The following is a 20455-nucleotide window of genomic DNA, read 5'->3' on the forward strand; positions in this document are numbered from 1 at the left end:
TTGAAAATGAAAACAGAAGTGTTACTTAATCTGTGTTGATAAACATGCAATGTCAGTACTGCCACTGCTCTGTAAAATGTTTCAAGAAAATACCATTGGCTTCCAGAAGGTAAAAGGAAGGTTCAGCTGATTCTCCAAGGACAAGCAGGCCACACTCTTACATGTGAGTGACTTCGTCCACGTCGCCCGGTGTGGAGCTTAAACAAGCTCATACAGCTTTAAGAGCACACACAGTGTCCCCACCGTGCTTGAGAGAGTGCTTTCCTGCCAGCTGTGAGAGTGCAGGACCATCAGTCTCTTAGCAGGAGAGAACGCGATTGTCCTGCAATGCGATACAGCATCTGGTGCATGAGCATTGTTTTTTCAGTTTTTGTATTTAGCCCTGATTTTGTTTTATTTGTTTTTTTTAGAAAATTTTCCTCTCCCTTTCTTTTATAGTTTTTTTTTTTTTAGTTCGGTTTTTCCCCACTTTTTTTGTTTTTACCACATTCGATAGGCCCACTTAGGCCTGAGGTCCAGTCAGGTTCTATTTTTCTGGCGCTTACCCCTTTTTTCTTTCACCGTTGAGCCATTTGATTTGGCCACGGCTGTTTTCCCGTCCATGACATTGAAGGTTCCCAGTGGCTTTCAGCGCTGTAGCCGGTGCAGTAGGATCATCTCTGGCAATGATACTCATTCTTGGTGTCTTCAGTGTTTGGGGCCTGTGTTCTTTTCCTTTGTATGAAGAAAAGAATCCAGGTGGCCAGAAAGGCTCAAAGGAAAAATATTTTTGAAGCCTAGTCTGAAACCTCAGTGTCGATGTTGGCATTGATTTTGGGAGTTGCATCGATCTGTATTGCTGAGAGACATGTCTTGGACACTGGGAGTGGACATGCGTCAAGTGGGTCTCCACCTGCCTTTGACATTGACTGCTTTGCAGGGCCCCCATGACCGCTCAGTATCGGACCCAACCCCAAGGTGACGTAGGGATTCGACATCAATGACAGGCATCGGGCGACAGCCAAGAAGCATCCGCATTGATCCTCCTCGACACATGGTGCAGGGAGCTCTGGGACACTGAGGATTTGGTCCCTGAGAAACTGCGCCAAGTGGACCGCTCCTCCTCCTCCATACAGCAAGTGTCGATGAACAAGTTTCCACGCAGCCAGGACCAGGTACCCGCCTCGATCCCTGCAGTTCAGTATTTTTCTCTAAACCGACACCTGAGCTTTTCCCAATGGCCTCTGTTGATGAGCGCATCCAGACTATGCTTCTTGGTGGGGTTTTTACAACAGTGTGCATTGGCATCTGGGGTGCTTGCACCAGCTGTGCGTCTTCTGCCTCACAGGGCAATTGGTGTTGCATGCAGCACAGATCTTAACAGTACTCCCTTGACATCATGTTGTGCCGATGTCGTGTTGGCACTCCCTCGACATCAGTGGAGGAAACTTCACTGAAGTCGAGGATGGAACAGACAACCCAATGCCCTTCTCAAGGACATGGCTCCTATGTTTCGAGGCAGGCTCGGTCTCGGCCCTCCCATGAGGAGATTTGGGCCCACAATGATGAGGCGCGCTCATGGGAGTCTGATGAAGATCCTTGATACTTCTTGGAGGAGGAGTCCTATGGCATCCCATCAGACCTCTCCCCTCCAGAGGATAGGAGGAAGTCTCCACCTGTCTTTCCTTTCCAGGTTTTGTACTTGAAATGGCGGCTGCTATTCCCATTTGTTTGGAGATGGAGGACAAGCCCAGGGCTGAGATGGCCTGCAAATCTCAAGGCATGTGGTGGGAGGGAGCGGAAGCTGTCATTCAGTACCTTATGAACTTTAACCTGTTAATTATGATGGCTGGGCTAAGTATGGGGACTGTAATTGGAGAAAGAGTTTTGATGGCTATGATTGAAGAATTTTGGCTTTACCCCTTAATTGCCCCAGAGAGTTGGGGTGGTTTATGCTTAGGTTCAACACCAGTGAGTAGTGAGGGCTAGGTAGGTCAAAAAGAGTTTAGTCCAAAAGAGTATTACTTAAACATTACTGGAATGGTTGAAGGAAGAAGCTTGAACTTGGTCAGTGAAATGTGGTGGTGGTTGGGGGGGGAGACTGTGGGGCTCATTTTCAAAGCACTTAGCCTTACAAAGTTCGATAGTAAATATGCCTCTGTGTTTTCCATCTGTTTCTCAGCACCCTCCTTTTTGGGGAAAACCTTTTAATAGTTTAAGAATTCTTGATAATCTTTCTAGTCAATCAAATGGTTTACAATATAATATTAAAAGAAAGGAACGTCAAAACAGGAAAAGCATGTTCATCCAAGACACACCCTATGTACTCCACTTAAAATACATTAAAATATATAAATCAAAGACAAACTAAGCTGCCAGTGAACTCTACAGATTCCCCAAGCACCCACCTCCAAGGTAATAAAAAAAAATAATAAGATTTTAAATGCACCTTAATTGTCGAAGCATTTCTTCCTTTTTTTGTCATTTATAGACCCTAGTAATGACCGGGGTCAATTTCAGGCTTGTGTAATCTGTTCAGCTTCTTCCCTGTATGCTGGATGGATGGTGCCATCACCTGCAGCTCTTTAGGGGGATCCTCTGCTGCCAGGCATGGAGGTTGATGATTACTGATTCTGGCACAAGGTACCATCTGTTCTAAAGCCAACTCTGTTAGCCTTGATTTTATCGTTTACTGTTTTACTATACTACAGGCTCATGATATTGGGCACATGTAGTGCAATAGAACGTAAACAGAAGGGGCAACAGGAGGCAGCAGAGTTAGGTCTTGTCGGATGAATTTGATCAGATTCTTTAACTGGATGGTCTTGTCTCAGGAGAAAAGACCTAGATATTGTGTCCTTGAATTTCAGTAAGGCCTTTGACACATTTCTGCTTAGGTTACTAATAAATAAACTTGGTTCCCTTTGTGTGGACCCCAAAGGGAAACTGATTGAGTGGTAGGTACCAAAGGGTGGTGTGCTCAATCTAATTCTCTTCTTTTCATTATTTCTACATACACAGAGTTTGAAGAGCTGTCAAAAGGTTTGGGTTTTATTATAGGTTATACCAGAATTTGCATGAGTGTAGGCACCCTGGAAGGTGTAGCTAACATGAGGGATCTAGCAAAGCTGGAGGAATGGCTTAGATTGACTGCTGGTTCTGTGCACAAAACGAGTGGAGTCTGGAGATGACCATATCTGATCTTAAGACAACAGCAAAAGCCAGAAGGATGCCCCCGTGTTTAGGGAGAGGAATAGCCTGCAGGGAAAGAGCATAGTGCTTCCATGTAAGTGTCTGAGACCTTGTTTGAAGCACTGTGTGCAGTTCTGGAGACCACACCTTCAAAAGAATATAAACGGGATGGAGTCGGTCCAGAGGGCAGCTACAGAAACAGTCAGTGGTGTGAAATCATAAAGCACATGGGGACAGACTTAAAGATCTAAATATATGTACTCTAAAGGAAAGGGAGTTTATGGGAGATACCATAGAAACATTTAGATATGGTCAGGGTATAAAGATACAGGAGTCAGGCCTCCCTCAATAGAGGCTTTGGCATGATGGGATTTGGTTGCAAGGGGATAGACTCAGGAATAAGGAAATATTCCTTTGCAGGATAGTTGGTGGAAGTGTGACAAAGTCTTCCAATGAAGATAATGGAAACGAGGACAGTATCTGGGGTTAATTTTTCACATCAGCAATCACTGCTTTAATTTAAATGCCAGGCCTGGTGCTTAAATAAGTGTATTCAGTGGTCTAAATGTATAGTGTGGTAACTAGCCCTGCTGCTATATGGATAGTTTTTGGTTGCCAGCCTTGCCTCGCCCCTCCGCTCAATGAGTAGCAGTGAGGCAGTTAGACATTTTCAGCTTGATGCTATCTGTCCAGTAGCTGAAAATACATAGCTGGGGAAGTTATACATTTATCTCCTGCTAGTAAACTAAACTTCTTTGAATATCGGCTCATCTGATTTCAAGAAAGCTTGGGCTAAAGAAAGAGGGAAGGACTGTGGAGTTGAGCAGGTGATGTGCATGTACAGTCTGGGTAGTCAATATGATGTTTATCGTTCCTCTTGGTCTGTGTATTTGTTGTACTTTGCCGGTGCATAAAACCTGATACTTACAGTCAACTTTTTTTTTTTTTCCCTAGCATCTAGAGGGGCCCCAGCACAGCCAGCAAGTTTTGGCTATGGTCCGCCTCCAGGGGGTTACGGTCCGCCTCCAGGGGGCTATGGTCCACCTCCAGGTGCTTATGCATCGAATGGACCATACCCCTACGCACCACCACCAGCGAATGGATATGGTCCTGCTCCACAGCCGATGGGTTACCCCTATGCTCCCCCTGCAGGTAAGGTCTCTTTAATTTAAAAAATATATATACATATCACACCTCTAAAGATTTGTTATACCTGATAAAATTAGTATTGTGCAGAAAAGGATATATGCTGAAGAAACAGCACACGATAGTGGCTTTAAAGGCCACTTCACTCTTACGCGAGGGCCGGAAAAAAGCACAAATAAAATGATCCGACTGATGGAAATCATTGGTGAACGACAAATACTGCAGAAGCTCCTGCTTAACATCAAGGAAGTGCATACGCCGAAAATCCAATGGATACTGGTCCTTGCAAAAGGACAGTAGAAACAAGAGCTGATTTAGATGAAAGGCCGAGACTATTTTGGACAGAAACGAGGGAACAGTACGGGCTGTGACCCCTGCAGTGGCGTAGCCAGACAGCCAATTTTGAGTGGGCCTGAGCCTAAAGTGGGTGGGCACAAAATTCTCTGCCCCGCCATTCCTCCACCTCAAAATATAAGGATCCTCAAGCTCTGTTAGCTGAAGACTTTCTCCAAAGGCAGCCAGAACTCCCTTTTACCAAGCTTGGCAGGCAGCAGCAATGTCCCTAAGCCACTAATGCCAGAACCTCATGCACGCTTAGTAGTCGGTGGCTCAAGGATGCTGTCACTGACTGGAGAGTTTGGTAGAAGGGAATTCTGGCTGCCTTTGGAGGAGGTTCTCAGCTGGGGATGCTTGGGGTTCCCCACCAGTTATAAAGCAAGGGTCAGGGCCAGTGTTAGACATGCTATGGCCCAGGTCAGAAAATAAAGGAGGGCACTTTCTCTGATCCCCTCTCCTCCCTGCCTCCCCTGCCAATACTAATCACACTGACAGACCGTCACCAAATACAGACCAAGGGGATCTCAAATTAGAAATTAAAATATTTACACAAACATTGAATTGAGAATCCCAAGAAGTTAAACTTAACATATACTACAACACTGGAGAAATAACAACAGAAATACATTTCCTTTCTATTGAACACAATGCAAAGACAATTGCTATGCACATTTCCGAAAGCTAATATATTCCATTTAAAACATTCAAAATAAAATGCTTTTTTCTACCTTTGTTGTCTGGATGTTTTATTTTTCCATTATGTTGGTTCCAATTTCCTGTCTGTCATCTACTAATTCTCCTTCAAGCGGCTGCTGTACATTTGTCTTCTCTCTGCTGTCTGTTCCCTCACTACATCTACCTCTGATATAATGATCATTCCTTTTTAGTTCTGTCCTCTCATTTTTTTCTTTTCCGCCTGTCAACTCAAATTTCACCCTCTTTCTCATCCTTCTCCTCCTTTTTACTTTTCAGCTACCTATCAGATTTCTATCTTCTTCTTTCGCCCACTAGCTCTCTCATTCCCCATTTCACTCCTTCCCCAGGCTTCCATCTTTAATCTATTCTCCATTACCATATTACTACCCTCTGTAATCACTATCCTCTCGTCCATTTTCTTGCCACCCTTCTCCTCCCCTTCATGGCCTCTCCCACATGGTTCCACCATTCCCAGCGCCTTCTCCCTCCACCTTTCTAGCCCAGCATCTATCTCTTTCTTCCATCCCCACCTTTGTAGCCTGATATATCCTGTCCGCTCTTCCCTCCTGTCCTGTTCCCCATGGTCCAGCATATCTCCTTCTCACTTCCCTCAATCCCATTGTCTGGCGTCTATAAATCATTTTCATCTGCTCCTGGATCCATCTTCTTCTCTCCCCCTCTCCACCTGTGCATCTCTTCCTGCCTCTCATCCAATCCCATGTCCTACATCTCTTTATCCCCCTCCCTTGTACCCCAGAGCCAACTTCTCTCTTCCCCCACCCACCTATGCAGCATTCATGCCCTTCCTCACTTCCAGTGCCCCCCCCCCCCCCCCCCCCCCCGGTCCAGCACTTTTCTCTCCCTTCCCCTCCTCCAACCGGTCCAGGCACTTTTCTCCCTTCCCCGCCTCCAGACTCCGCTCTGGCACCTCTGTACTTTTTTTTTCCTCCCTGCTTCTAATGCAGTGTCTGCAACTTACAGCACTGGAACTACCCGGCAGTGATTCACACACACAGGCTCGCACAAGTCGCACCTCGCAGTAGCTCCGGAGTTCCTGCCACGTCCCGTCTTAATAGGAAGTTGCGTCAGTGAGCGCGTGCTGCATGACGCGTCAGGGCGTGACGCGTCAGAGCGAACGCCGGAGCCGGCCTGTGTGTTTGAATCACTGCTGAGTAGCGCCAATCCTGTAAGTTGGAAGCACCGTGCAAACAGGGAGGAAAAAAAAAAAGAAGTGCCAGATCTGTGGGAGTGGAGGGAAGGGATCATGGGTGATCGGGGTGCACTATTTCTGGGTGGGCCTTGGGCTTAAGTGAGGCCCACCCGTGGCTACGCCCCTGGACCCCTGCCTCTGAAAAGCAGAGAAGGATCCCGGCAATACAGGGCTGGCAAGTCAGAGACCTGCCGTGCTGATGAAATGGCCACCAGAATCACTGCCTTGAGGGTGAGATCTTTGAGTGGCCTTCCGCAAAGGCTCAAAAAGAGCCTGCTGGAGCGATCATAGTACCAAATTAAGATTCATACCTGGACACAGACGCACCACCGGAGGTTTAAGGTGCGTTACCCTGAGAAAACATACTACATCCGGATGCGATGCCAGCGAAGAACAAGAAACACAACATCTGTAATGTGATGGCAGTGACATATACCCGAAGGGAGTTGACCGCCAACCCTTTCTTCAACCCGTCCAGCAAAAAGGCCAAATTTGTGGTCAAGAAGCCTGAAATGGAGAGCGAGCCCGTGCAGCACACCAGGACTTGAAAACGCGCCCCGCCGAGGTAGAATGCTTCTTCACCTGAAACAAAATAGCAATGACTGAATCTGAGTACCCCTTTTTCCTCAACTTCGACCACTCAAAAGCCAGGCCATAAGAGCAAAGGGGGAGGGTTCCTTCATCCACAGAGGATCCTGGCAAAGAAGGTTGGGAGAAAGTGGAAGCTGAAACAGTTCATCCACTAGCAACCAGATGAGATCCGTGTACTGCAACCTGTGGGGCCAATCTGGAGCAATGAGAACTATGCGGTCCCAATGAAACCGGATCTGATGATGAACCCTGCCTATTGTGGGCCACGTGGTGATCTGCAAGGGCAGGCTACTGTTTCTGTGAGTATACGTGCAGGACGTCAGACTCACAGAAACAGAAGCCTGCCCTTGCAGATCAGCAACGCGGCCGCGCCGGAGAAGAGGACTTTGGCTGGCAGGGGTTGGGGACCCCCTCCAGCAAAGGTACCTGACCGATGGGGGAAGGTTGGTGGTGGCGGGAAGTAGGGGTCGAAAGGGTTGGCGCTGGGGGGGGGGGGGGGGGTGTCAAAGGTGGTGGTGGGGGGGGCTTAAATGTGCCCCCTCACCTCTGGCTCTGGAACCCCCTCCCGCCAAAGTCTTGCTACGCCCTGCTGTGTGGTAAAAATCTATAAGGTGCCCAGTATCGGCATGCCTTACACTTATGCTCCTGTAGTTATACCAACCATAGACAGCCTAACTGTGGTCATGTAAATGCAGCAAGAGTGTGTGTTATTTAGTGTTCTGTAAGTTACAAGCGTCGGTAGGAGCTCCACCTGTTGCACACCCATGCTCAGCCCATCTGTGCACCCCCTTACAGTTATGCACTATGCCACTTACACTCCGTCACAGAATAGTGTTGAGGCCCTTGCTAGCGCTTACATGGATTAGTGTACACTAACGCCAAAAAAGTACTAGTGGGGTGTGTAAATGCAGGCGCCGAGTTAAAGAATTGTCCATACTATGCATTCAGGAAAGCCAGGAATAGACACAGAGAATCTTTAGCAAAGGAGAAGTGAGGTTGAAACCACACTTGGATCTGTGGTGCCAGATCAAGCAGGGAGAATGGGTAGGCGAGAAGCCTCAGCACCCTATCCATGCATTTTTAGAGTGGTGTGGGATGACTGGCTTGGAAGGGCTGGTTAGCAGTAAGTTCAGGGGCAGAAGTTTTTGAAGGCGGATGATGTCATTTAGTATAGGTGAAGGTTTATCCTAGCGCATGTAGGGTAACCTCAGCTCTACAGTATCTTCTCTTTAGGGTGTTTTATGGTCGATTAACTTGTGTTTGTTTTTACTATCAGGCATGTATCCACTGCCTCCAGAGATGAATCCCATGTATATGGCTCCTCCTCCCCCTTACCCTGGCCCACCTGTCACTGATCCATCAGCACCTTCAGCACCCTCTTGGACAGAACCTGGGATGCCAGGTGAGAGAAGTTTCCTGTAGCCTGTGTGCTTCTATGTTTTAGTTTTAGGGAGTAATGTTATAAGTGACAGGAAGGCATGTATTCCATGGAAGCCACACACAGCCATGTTTGCAGGTGTGCTTTGGGTCAAGCACAGGCAGAGTCATGTAGTACATGCATACTTTAGAGATGGGCGGGCACCTGTAAATTTTTGTGTTTTTGTTTGGGTTTTTTTTTTTCTTATTTGCAAACAAATGTCAAGCATGCACAATATGGGCTGGATTCAGTAAATGGTGCTCAAAACTCGGTGCAAAACACGATTCTATAAAGGGCACTTGCCTTGTATAGCGGCGATTCTCACACCTAACTTTAGGCGCCAGGCTGAAACCTAGTGTAAATGCTGGTGCCCAAGTTATGCGTGCTGAGGAAGTATTCTGTAGCTACACGCTCAACTCTTTGGTATGCCCCCTTTTGAGTTACATGCCAGATGGCGTACAGATTTTAAAGTGCCAATTAATAATTGGTTCTTAGCACCCAATTATTGATAAGGGCGCGATATTCAATTGGTACGTGCACAAATTTGGGTGCACAACTGTGGGCTCCATCTATAGAATTCGAGGGGATCCTCTCCTTAAAGAGTGTATGCTCTTTCCCAATGCATCAATTTGTTATTGTCTTTTCCTTAACCAAGTGGGGCACTGGTAATCACAAACCACTCGTATAAACCCAATGCTAAAATGTACTATAGTCTATTCACACAGGTCTGCTTTCAGTCTACTCCCATAGGACCTCAGTAGTGACTCGTTTCACACAAGGTTCTTTCCCCTGTGATTTGCACAGTTCAACATCGGTCCAAAATGTATTTTAATTATTTTACCTATTTTTATAAACATTACTTCGTATTTAATTTAAACTAACATCTTCTACCAGGACCTTAATCAGCATGGCTCGTGTTTCTTAATGCTGCATCAGAGCATGGGGAGGGGGAGAGAAAGATAGAGATGGGGTGATTCTGGATAATGGGGTGAGGGGAAGAGAAATAAGATGATATTAGATAGTGGGGGATGGGAGGAAAGAGAGACAGGATGATTGGGGGGAAGAGAGAGAGTTCCAATGCTGACAGGTGGGGGGAGGAGAGAGAGTGTCAGGGCATGGCTTGACAGGTGGGGGAGAGGAGAGAGAGAGACAGACAGGGCAAGGCTGATAGGTGAGGGGAGGAGAGAGAGAGAGAGACGGGGCAAGGCTGGCAGGTGAGGAGGAGAGAGAGAGAGACGGGGCAAGGCTGGCAGGTGAGGGGAGGAGCGAGAGAGAGATGGGGCAAGGCTTGACAGGTGGGGGGGAACAAGAGAGGGAGACAGGGCAAGGCTGACATGGGGGGCAGGAGAGAGAGAGAGACGGAGCAAGGCTGGAAAAAAAATGGAAAATAGGGTGATACCTTTTTTTATTGGAATAATTTAATATATTTTTTACACTAGCTTTTGAATGTCAAATCTTTCTTTCTCAGGTCAGTAAACTATCCTGATCTGAGGAAGGAGGATTTTATTTATTTATTTATTTATTTATTGCATTTGTATCCCACATTTTCCCACCTATTTGCGGGTTCAGTGTGGCTTACAATACTTTGTGAAGGATGGAAATACAGTGTTACAGTACGATTATGGGTTACATTGTGAGGAGTTATAGGAAGATATAGTCAAGTCAAAATTCGTTAGGGCATGGAAACCATGTGAGGTTATAGTGGGGAGAAGATAAGGCGATCAGATTCAAAAGAACATAGGGTATAACATTTTATCTGTGGGTGGAGTATGAAGTGTGGTGACAATACGGGTAAGAGAAGTTCAGAAGGGAGTGTATTGATGCATTTCTATTAGTATGTATGGACTTCATGTGTTTTGATCCTTGCAATAAATTTTCTCGAAGAGATGAGTCTTCAATTGTTTGTGGAAGTCGGTTAATTCGTAGATCATTTTCAGGTTGCGTGGTAGTGTATTCCAGAACTGCGTGCTCATATAGGAGAAGGTTGATGCATGCAGTACTTTGTATTTTATGCCTTTGCAATTAGGGAAGTGGAGATTGAGGAAAGTTCTGGATGATCTTTTAGCGTTTCTGGGTGGCAGGTCTATTAAGTCAGACATGTATGCAGGAGCTTCACCGTGGATGATTTTGTGAACCAAGGTGCATACCTTAAAGGTGATACGTTCCTTGAGTGAGAGCCAGTGTAGTTTCTCACGCAAGGGTTTTGCGCTTTCGTATTTTGGTTTTCCGAAAATGAGTCTGGCTGCTGTATTCTGGGCTGTTTGAAGTTTCCTCAGTGTTTGATCTTTGCAGCCTACGTATAGTGAGTTGCAATAGTCTAGGTGGCTGAGTACGAGTGATTGCACTAGGTTGCGGAATACGGACCTTGGGAAGAATGGTTTTATTCTTTTCAGTTTCCACATGGAGTAAAACATCTTTTTGGTTGTGTTATTCGCGTGAGTCTCCAGTGTTAGGTGGCGGTCAATAGTGACTCCGAGGATTTTTAAAGTTTCAGCGATTGGCAGATTTAGTTTAGGTGTGTTGATAGCGGTAAATTTGTTCGTGTTGTATTGGGAGGTAAGTACGAGGCACTGAGTTTTCTCTGCATTCAGTTTCAGTCGGAATGCATCTGCCCAGGTATTCATGATGTATAAGCTTTGGTTGATTTCATTGGAGATTTCGTTAATGTCTTGTTTGAAAGGAATATATATCGTTACATCATCTGCATATATGTAAGGGTTAAGGTTGTGATTTGATAGAGGTTTTGCCAAGGGAGTCATCATTAAGTTGAAGATGGTTGGCGAGAGGGGGGATCCCTGCGGTACTCCACATTCAGGTGTCCATGTGGTAGACGTAGTAGAATTTGATGTGACTTGGTATGAGCGCAGGGTTAGGAACCCCTTGAACCAGTTTAGGACATTGCCTCCAATGCCAAAGTATTCAAGTATATGTAATAGGATTTCGTGGTCAACCATATCAAAGGCACTTAACATGTCAAATTGTAAGAGGAGTATGTTGGTGCCGGCAGCAATCATTTGTTTGAATTTAGTCATTAGGGTAATTAGTACTGTTTCCGTGCTGTGATTTGACCTGAATCCTGATTGGGCATCATGCAGTATTGAGAACTTGTTGAGATAATTTGTGAGCTGTTTGGTTACCATCCCTTCGGTTATTTTGGTTAGAAGGTAGTCAAAACATTTATCCCCCTTTTACAAAGCCGCATGGTAATGCCAACACAGCCCATTCACTTTGACCGGGCTGTGTCGGCATTACCTCACTTGCAGCCGCTAGCGTGGCTTTGTAAATGGGGGAGGGGGTTATTTAGGCCAATAAAAAAAATAGTATCTTCTTTTTTTTAAATATTTTTATTAGTTAATTTTTTAATTCAATGAGTAGAATGCATTTTTAAAATGTACATCTGCAGTCATTGAACAGAGGGGAAATGTATCACTGTTTCTGTTTCTCTGGTGTTGCGCTTTATGCAGAGTCCAGCTTCTTGAGGTTTTTAGTTAAATTTTGTCTACATATTTCTCTTTTTTGTTTGTGGTTATGTATTCTATACTTGATGAGGGTGTCTGTTAGTAAGGAATATCTGTATAGGATTAATTCATACTAATCCAGCTTGTTTAGTTTTCCCAATAGGTGTATTAATGTTCTGTTGCCCACTGTAATGTTTATGGTGCTGCCTTTTCATAGATAGGTCCTTGAAGTTAATGCTATGGTATGGTAGATTTGCTTTATAGGACCTGAGTGACTATTTTTAAAGGTTTTGTATTCATTCACAATCCCCCAGATTCTATATTTGGCGCTTTGAGTTGCATGCGTAAATTTGGGTGCACGTAACTTAATTGAATAATGAGCCAATCAGTGTTGATTGGGCAATAAGCAATTTTTGGCACTAATTGCTAATAATTAGAATTTACGTGTGCATCTTCTTAGGCATTTTTTATAAAGAGGTGAGCATAAATTGTGCGCAGATCCAGACAGGAGGTGTGGCCACGGGAGGAGCTTAGGCTGGTCGGGGGCATTCCTGCAATTTATGTGTGTTCTTAGAATTAAGGGGATCTGCTCCTAACTTACACACAGGGATTTACACCAGGTTGTTATTAGTGTAAATGGTCACACCTAAATGTAGTTGCAGTTTCTAACGCTAAGCTCTATTCTATAACCCGTGCCTAACTTTAACCTTTATAGAATAATGCTAAGCACATTTTTTTTTTGTTTCTGTGTGCGTGCTGATTTTCTTTTAGATGCCATTTATAAAATCTAGTCCAGTATGGATTTTGATTTAATTCACGCCATTCTTAATTGTATCTCAAGTCAAATTATATTCAGGTACATAAGTATTTTCTTGGTCCTGGAGGGCTTACGTTCGAAGTTTGTAGCTACGGCATTGGAGGGTTAAGTGACTTGTCCAAGAAGTGAAGGATGCTAGTTAGATTTGAACCCTGGCTTCCCTGGTTCTCAATCTGCTGCTCTAACCATTAGGTACAACTAATACAGATAACACATATTCCAAACATGTTTGGTAAATCAACAGTAAACTAAAGAGCAGCAGATCTGAAGCTTGGTGGTCATGTGGCAATCCACCAAAAATATTGATTAGGCAAATCATTTTATGTTTGCCATTAAATACAGGATTTCTGTTACAGTGCATTTGTTGGCACATAATTCCATGGAATTTGTTCGGTGAGCATATTACCATCAGTAACAGCGATACAGCTAGTGCAGAACAGCACAGTAAAGGGGTCCTTCCCTGCTGTGTTCAAAAGTGCATGCACTGTTCCTTTACTGCTGACAGGTGTCACCACCCTAAGGATTTAAATGACCTGCTCCGCCCACTTTAGCTTCTTCAAATATCTGAGTCACTGATCACCTATGCTGATTTTAACCCTCTTCTCTCTCTTGGCCCTTCAGCTTCTCACCGGTGCCTTTTTTTCACAAAAGTCTGCTCCCCTTGACATCAAAACTTGACTATGTCTCTGGTGCTTGATGTGATTTTAGCCACAATTATGTGGGCCCCCTATATCTTTTTATAAAAATAGCCCCAACACAGGCACCTGTTTGTACTTCCTACTTAGCTGACTGGTTATATAATTACCCTTTTAAAAGAAATGTATCGCACCCAAGCGTAGGAATCGGTAGGAAATTCCCAAAGGAGGGGAAGAAAAGAATCATGTGAAAATATCTCATATGAAATATCTCAGTGCTGTGTATTGGACACTTATCAGTTCTCACCAGTCAGCAAGGAAGCATTCAGGGTTAATCTTCTAGTAAATGCTTTCCCTGCTCACGTGATTCCAGTCTTGGTATTGAACAGAGAGTGTAATTAAAACTTATTAATCTGGGTTATAAGTATTGGGCTGCCCTGGGTTATTGTAGAGAGTTGTTACAAGTCCCTTCTCGTGCATTGAAATAGTTTCAGCAAGCTTTATCTGCCCCTAATTTCCCAGCTGTAAGATTAAACCAATGGCTGTACCTTCCAGTGTAATGCTTCATGAGTGAATCTCCAAAGAGCTGCCTTATTTAAAGTTTCTTAAAACCTTTTTTTTTTTTTTTTGCAAGATTTGTAAATGTGTTATTTTGATTGTATATTGATTGGGCTATTTTTTTACCTTACTTTATCAATATTTAGTTATTAAATTTGATAAATATTGTAGCGTAGATAATCCTACCTGATAGCCTAAGTGATGCTTAGTAAGGCACTGTTGAGCAGGCATCACAGTTTGTTCTGTTTTTTGGGGGACAGTGCCATGAAACCGAGGGGGCACATCTCGGCCCATGATGGGAATTTCACCAGCAGATAATTAGAGATGCTTAGGTCTGGAAATCATGGTGTTGAATTTATCCTCTTGTTTTCTCTCAACGAGTATGTATTTAGTTAAACTGAAGTAGGTGAGTTGAAATTTATAAAACATTCATAATAAAAATACCGTGTTAGTATTCTCTGATTATAGTTTGGACAGCTAAAACAGTGCCCCTGTTTAGTTTTATGACGGCATTAAAACTTAAAGTAACTTGTAGGTTGAAAATCAGTGGATGTAAGAGAAGATTTTGGACTTTTTTTTTTTTTGTTACATTTGTACCCCGCACTTTCCCACTCATGGCAGGCTCAATGCGGCTTACATGGGGCAATGGAGGGTTAAGTGACTTGCCCAGAGTCACAAGGAGCTGCCTGTGCCTGAAGTGGGAATCAAACTCAGTTCCTCAGTTCCCTAGGACCAAAGGCCACCACCCTAACCACTAGGCCACTCCTCAGTGGGCTTCAGAGTGTAAGTGGCTTACAATTCTCTGCGAGGCAGTAGAGGAGGGTGGGACGAATGAGGCTGGTCTTAGATTACTGCATTATGGATGTATGTTCAGATTTGGTTTACCATGACATAGGTGCTTGTGAGTGTGGGGGGGGGGGGGGTTCTGTCCTAAAGCAGATGCACAGATTAGTGTGGAAGTAATTGCCTAATCGAGCCAATGCAATTTGAGAGCCTTCTCAACATGAAATTTTTGGATAAATTGCCAGCCTACCATTGAATAGACAAGGAATACTACATGTTTGCTTTGTTTTGTCTTGTCCCTGCAGGTGGCAGCAAAGCAGCAGAAGCAGCATCCAGTGCATATTATAACCCTGCCAACCCACACAATGTCTACATGCCCATGGTAAGAAGCCAAACTCTTCAAAGCCCTCTGCAGACTGTTTTTGAGTTCCCTTTATCCCGGGAAGTGTTGCCCTTCTCCCATAGTGGATCTAAGTCCAAATGGGCGAGGGGAGCCCTCCAGAAGGCTTAGATTATTCTGGCTAGCCATGACCTCTTTTATCTAACTCCCGATACCCATGAATATCAGTAAGTGAATAAAAGTCCTATCCATACCTAATTTAGATTCAAAAGATAAAACATTCTGCTAAGTCTTATTTAAGAAGGAGTAAAGACAGGTGGTAAAGATATATAGGTTTATTGATTCTTACCAATACAGTGCAAGGCAATCAGGTACATCAATCTGACTTCAGAGATCAGACGGACAGCATCTCTGGAGGATTTTGGAATGTCTTCAAAATCCATCCCATTTTGCCTTTCTTATATACAATTCTAAGTGTATTGAAAACTAATGCATTTCCATTGATTCTAATGACAGAGTTGTTTTTCCAAAAGTCGTTAAACCACAATCTCCGGTCCCACCTCCTATTTCAACAGAAAATTTCCCCACTCTAGCATCTGACCTGATGTCTTCAAGTAAACACTTTTTTTCTAACTGAGATGGGGAAATTCCACTCTAAAACTGAACTTCAAAGTATCCATTTTGTTTTCTAATTCTCCATTTTGTTTCATGCTTTTCTGACCAATTTTCCCTAATTTAGATTATTTAGGCCTCAATCCGGGCTAAAAAACCAGGTCATACTTTTCCAGCAAGCTTCTAGTTTATGCCAGCCATCATATTTCTGACTTGGCCAATGTCTCTAGTAGCCTGAGCTCTATGGCTCTGCCCTTCACCATTCCAGTGGGGGTCTCCGGCTGTATTATATATTATCAAGACACAAGGGGTTACACGGGGAGCTATACTGATTCAGCAGGCCTAAACTAAACATATAAATTATCCGGATAGCAGCTTAATAGTACCAGTTCCAGAATTCTTTGGCCTGCATTTGCTCTAGTGTGCTCTGCTCCAAATCCATCCTCTGCTTATATGGTTGGTAGCAGGCCGTTCAGTCAGATGTTTAGACTGGTGCTGTTCGTATTGTTTTTTAAAATCTACAGACAGTGACCCCTAGATATTCGGTTGACGATGGGCTGTATGGTGCTGGCCTATATCCAGTAACCGGCATTGAATATCCAATTTCACTTTTGGCCACCTCAACTTAACCAATGAAGCTGATATTCTGCACTAACTGGTTAAGTGCTTAGTGTTAAAAATAGGCCCGCTATTAATGTGACCTAGTTTAACCGCTAAACATAGCCGGTTTGGTGCTGAATATCCGCACCTAGCCGGTTAGTTTTGAATATTGGCCAGTGAATGTATAATAACTTTTGAATATTGGTGCAAGCAATTTTCTTCATCTTAGTCGATCTGTAATAGTTGAGAAGAGATGCTTTTGCCACAGTTCGGCTACCATTCTGAGCAGACGGGGCAATGAAAACAAGAAGTTAACAGCATTAAAAACATTAACAGCATTCCATTTCAGCTATGTGAATCAAATTTGTGGTCTTAATGGAAAAATTAACAGCACTGAAGAACAAGATAAATAGTTTTGAGCACATTTAGAGTTTGTTGCAGAATTATTTGGACAAATTAAGCTGACTTTTGTGGCTATAACGGACTTGGGAGGAATTGGGGCGATGGGTTGCTTAGGGTTGGGATTTGATATTTCTATATAGTTTTACTGTGACTATAGAATGTTACAAGTGTAGAATTTTGTATGTTCTGTCACATTTTCAATAAAATACAAGTTATAAAAAAAAATACAGCTCTTCTAGAGAGTCGCACGACTCTTCAGTTTCCCTCAGTTATGTGACTCTTACATGCCTCTTTTTCAGGATCGGCCACCACCATATGCACCTCCTGAGGAGAAGAAGAACAACTGAAGGCAAAGGGGCGTGAGGGTCTGACTCTACCTGCTCTTCGGTTCTTTGACTCTGCCCTTCTGTTTCCAATAGGGTTTCTAGCTCTTTGTTCTACAGTAGCTTCTTAGATGTTAAAAACCATCTGCAGAACTTTTCGGAGGTCACATGTTGTCTTTGCAAGCCTGGCCTGTTCTCGCATCTCTGACGTTTGGGCCCTGATTTGAAGAGGCTTCTTAAAACTGCTAGTATCAAAAGTGGGAACTGTTTATAGAATAAGAATAAAACACAGTAGATGAATTTGATTTCTTTTGTGGTTGAATCTGAACTGTGGCTCACAGCAGGTCATGGAACATGGCAGAACAAGGAGGTTATAAGCATTATAAACTGCAGAGTAGTGTGTGGGAAATAAGTTTGAGGCTGGTGCTCTTACCTGCTCTCTTAGCTGGAGTGTAAAAGAAGCATAGCCTCCTTAGCCCACTTCCTGCTGAAGTCATGAACGTTACAACCGCCTTATTCCGTGAACTGGAACTCAGAATGCAGTAGGCAGCTGCTTCATCTTCTGCTTGCCGAATCGATCACTTGTGCCTCTTCCTCATCTGTATATACCGTTGGGACTGGGCTTACATCCCAAATTATTTACAGACTATTATTTTATAATACAGGGTGGTATTTATCTGCTGTCATCATTTGTTTCAGTTCAGCTGGGAGTATGCCCTGAGTACTAGTTTTGACAGGAGCAGAGGAAGTGCTTGAGGCAGGGAAATGCTTGAGGCAGGGAATTACATGATCAACAAACTGAGGCAGCAAATTTGTGGGCTGATGCAGAATGCTAACACAGCTTTGCTATTTGGCAGTATTGGCTTGTCAAGACTGTGTTCAGCATGTTTGGAACGTTACAGAACTAAAACTGCATGACATGGGAAAAACATTTGGATGGCAATTCTGTAACAGGACTCTTGTCATAGGTGCTGGTTATTGGTGCTTGTGCCTATTCTGTAAAGAAAAGCAGGTGCCTGTTTTTCTTTGTGGAATAGTAGGTGCAGATGGCCAAATTACTTACACCTGCCCTATGGCTGCTGCGAATGCTCACATGTGGGGTGTTTGCGTGGATACACATAAATGGTAGAATTCTATAACTTACATATGTACCAATTTCCTCTGAATGTGGTCTGTTAAGTTTGTTTGGGGTTTTTTTTTTTTTAGCTGGAGCCTAGGAAATGCATAGCATAAGCTGAAATAACTTATACCATCACTGTGCAATTTAAATATTAAGATGTGATGTCATCATCGTTTTTCAGCTAGAAGTACTGACCTTTGTTAAAAACATGTCTTGGATGCCATACATCCTTTGTAAACACCAAGTTGTTTCGGGTTAACCCTAGAGACAAGCTTGAATGCTGACTCCTGGGGGGGGGGGGGGGGGTCCTGGTGATAAAGCATGTCCGAAGATGTTTTTAATTCAGGTGAAAAGCCAGTGGAAATAATACAAGCCCAAAGTGGACTGGGATACTGATTTTTCCAGTTCTGGCCTCCCAGGTACTCACTTTGCCTGTTTTTCAGGATAATTGCAGCAAATATACCAGAGAGACAGATGCATACATTGGAGACAGAGTATGCAAATTTCTTTCATGTGTATTGTGGTAGTCTTGGATCCCTGATGGGCAGGGTGTATCTCCAGGACAGATTTAGGAAACTCCATGTTCTTGGCAAGAAATGCAGTGCCTTAAATGCAGAATGCGAACGCAGCTTTGCTATTTGGCATTACTGACTTATCAGGACTGTGTTCAGCATGTTTGGAATGTTACAGAACTGAAACTGCATGACATGGGAAAAACATTTGGAAGGCTCTACCTTTGAATGGCATTTTGCACATGCCCTGCTTTTCAGCCCCTATTCTCGAATATCAATGAGGCCCTGCATCCCTCTTCATCCACTGAGGGTCACCCCTATCTCTGTCCCAAATGCAAACAACCTTAGTCACATGCATGCTTTCTTGATCACATATACGCATACGTGCAAATAGAATCAAGTCACATGTATGCGTAACTAATCACCCCCTCTGATACCATATGGCTTATCATTCATATGACTGGGGTGGCTCATGATTCTTTCTGCTGCAGCCATTTGGCCACCATCATCTTTAGGGCTGGGCATAACAAACCTCATTTACCACTCCAATTTCTAACCGTCTGCTTTCTGCTGACTTCTCGGCAAGCTCCTTCGACTCAAGTACTGAATTTTTCCTCTCAACCAGGGGCGTATCTGGACTCCGGCGGTAGGGGGGGCCAGAGCCAGAGGGAGGGGGCACATTTTAGCCCCCCCCCCCGCCGCCGCCGCCGAGCCCCCACCGCCACCAATGACTCTCTCCACCCCCCTCCCGCCGCCAACCCTCCCCCGCTGCCGTTCTTACTTTTGCTGGCGGGGGACCCCAACCCCCGCCAGCCGAGGTCTGCTTCCACCTGCCGCTGCCTTAAAAACTTCTTCTTCAGCCGGCGGGGGACCCCAAACCTCCGCCAGCCGCCCCGCGGTGTTTAAAATTCATCTTCGGCCTCCGTGGCCGTGCTGCTGTGATAGGCGCTGTTGAAATCCACTTCGGAGTCTGACGTCGTTGTACGTGCTGCGACGTCAGACTCCGAAGTGGATTTCAACAGCGCCTATCACAGCAGCACGGCCACGGAGGCCGAAGATGAATTTTAAACACCGCGGGGCAGCTGGCGGGGGTTTGGGGTCCCCCGCCGGCTGAAGAAGAAGTTTTTAAGGCAGCGGCAGGTGGAAGCAGACCTCGGCTGGCGGGGGTTGGGGTCCCCCGCCAGCAAAAGTAAGCAACGGCAGCGGGGGAGGGTTGATGGCGGTAGGGGGGTCCAGGGCAAAATCTGCGGGGGCCCAGGCCCCTGAAGCCCCACGCAGATACGCCCCTGCTCTCAACAGTAACTACAGCTGGATGCCGATTACCCAGACTAACCTCTGCAGAGAGCATTCCGGATAATGAAAAATCTGGATGATTGGACATTTCTTTTTGAGCACACACTTTGAGAGTTACATGTTGAGCATTATTTTTTTGTTTTCAATAATAAATGGGAAAAATAGAAAATGTGGTTATTTTTTTAAAAGTGTATCAGGCATAATTATAATAGAGATTATGATAAAAAAAATTTAAATAAAGAATGGAAGCAGTCTGGATAATTGGACATTCAGATATTCGATACCCTACTGTAATTTTGTTTCTTTTGCCAGACATCCAAGTACATAAGTATTGCCACACATGATTTCATAGACCTCTATCATATCTCCCCTCAGCCGTCTGTTCTGCGAGCTGTAGACGCTTCAGCCTTTCCTCATAGGGAAGTCGTCCCATCC

At 44.4% G+C, this 20455-nt stretch overlaps 1 protein-coding gene across 2 annotated transcripts in view; it reads left to right on the forward strand.

Moving 5' to 3' along the window:
* Positions 1-18527, forward strand: part of WBP2NL (WBP2 N-terminal like) — a 50446-nt gene extending 31919 nt beyond the window's left edge. For both annotated transcript variants that reach the window (XM_030207648.1, XM_030207639.1), the window contains exons 6-9: positions 4126-4323; positions 8427-8552; positions 15124-15200; positions 17072-18527. In XM_030207648.1, coding sequence (XP_030063508.1) covers positions 4126-4323; positions 8427-8552; positions 15124-15200; positions 17072-17119 — 449 coding nt within the window. In that variant the 3' untranslated portion in view covers positions 17120-18527. The remainder of the gene's footprint in view (positions 1-4125; positions 4324-8426; positions 8553-15123; positions 15201-17071) is intronic.
* Positions 18528-20455: the final 1928 nt, after the last annotated feature.

This window comes from Microcaecilia unicolor, chromosome 1, assembly GCF_901765095.1.
Source record: "Microcaecilia unicolor chromosome 1, aMicUni1.1, whole genome shotgun sequence".
In the NCBI taxonomy this organism is placed as follows: domain Eukaryota; kingdom Metazoa; phylum Chordata; class Amphibia; order Gymnophiona; family Siphonopidae; genus Microcaecilia; species Microcaecilia unicolor.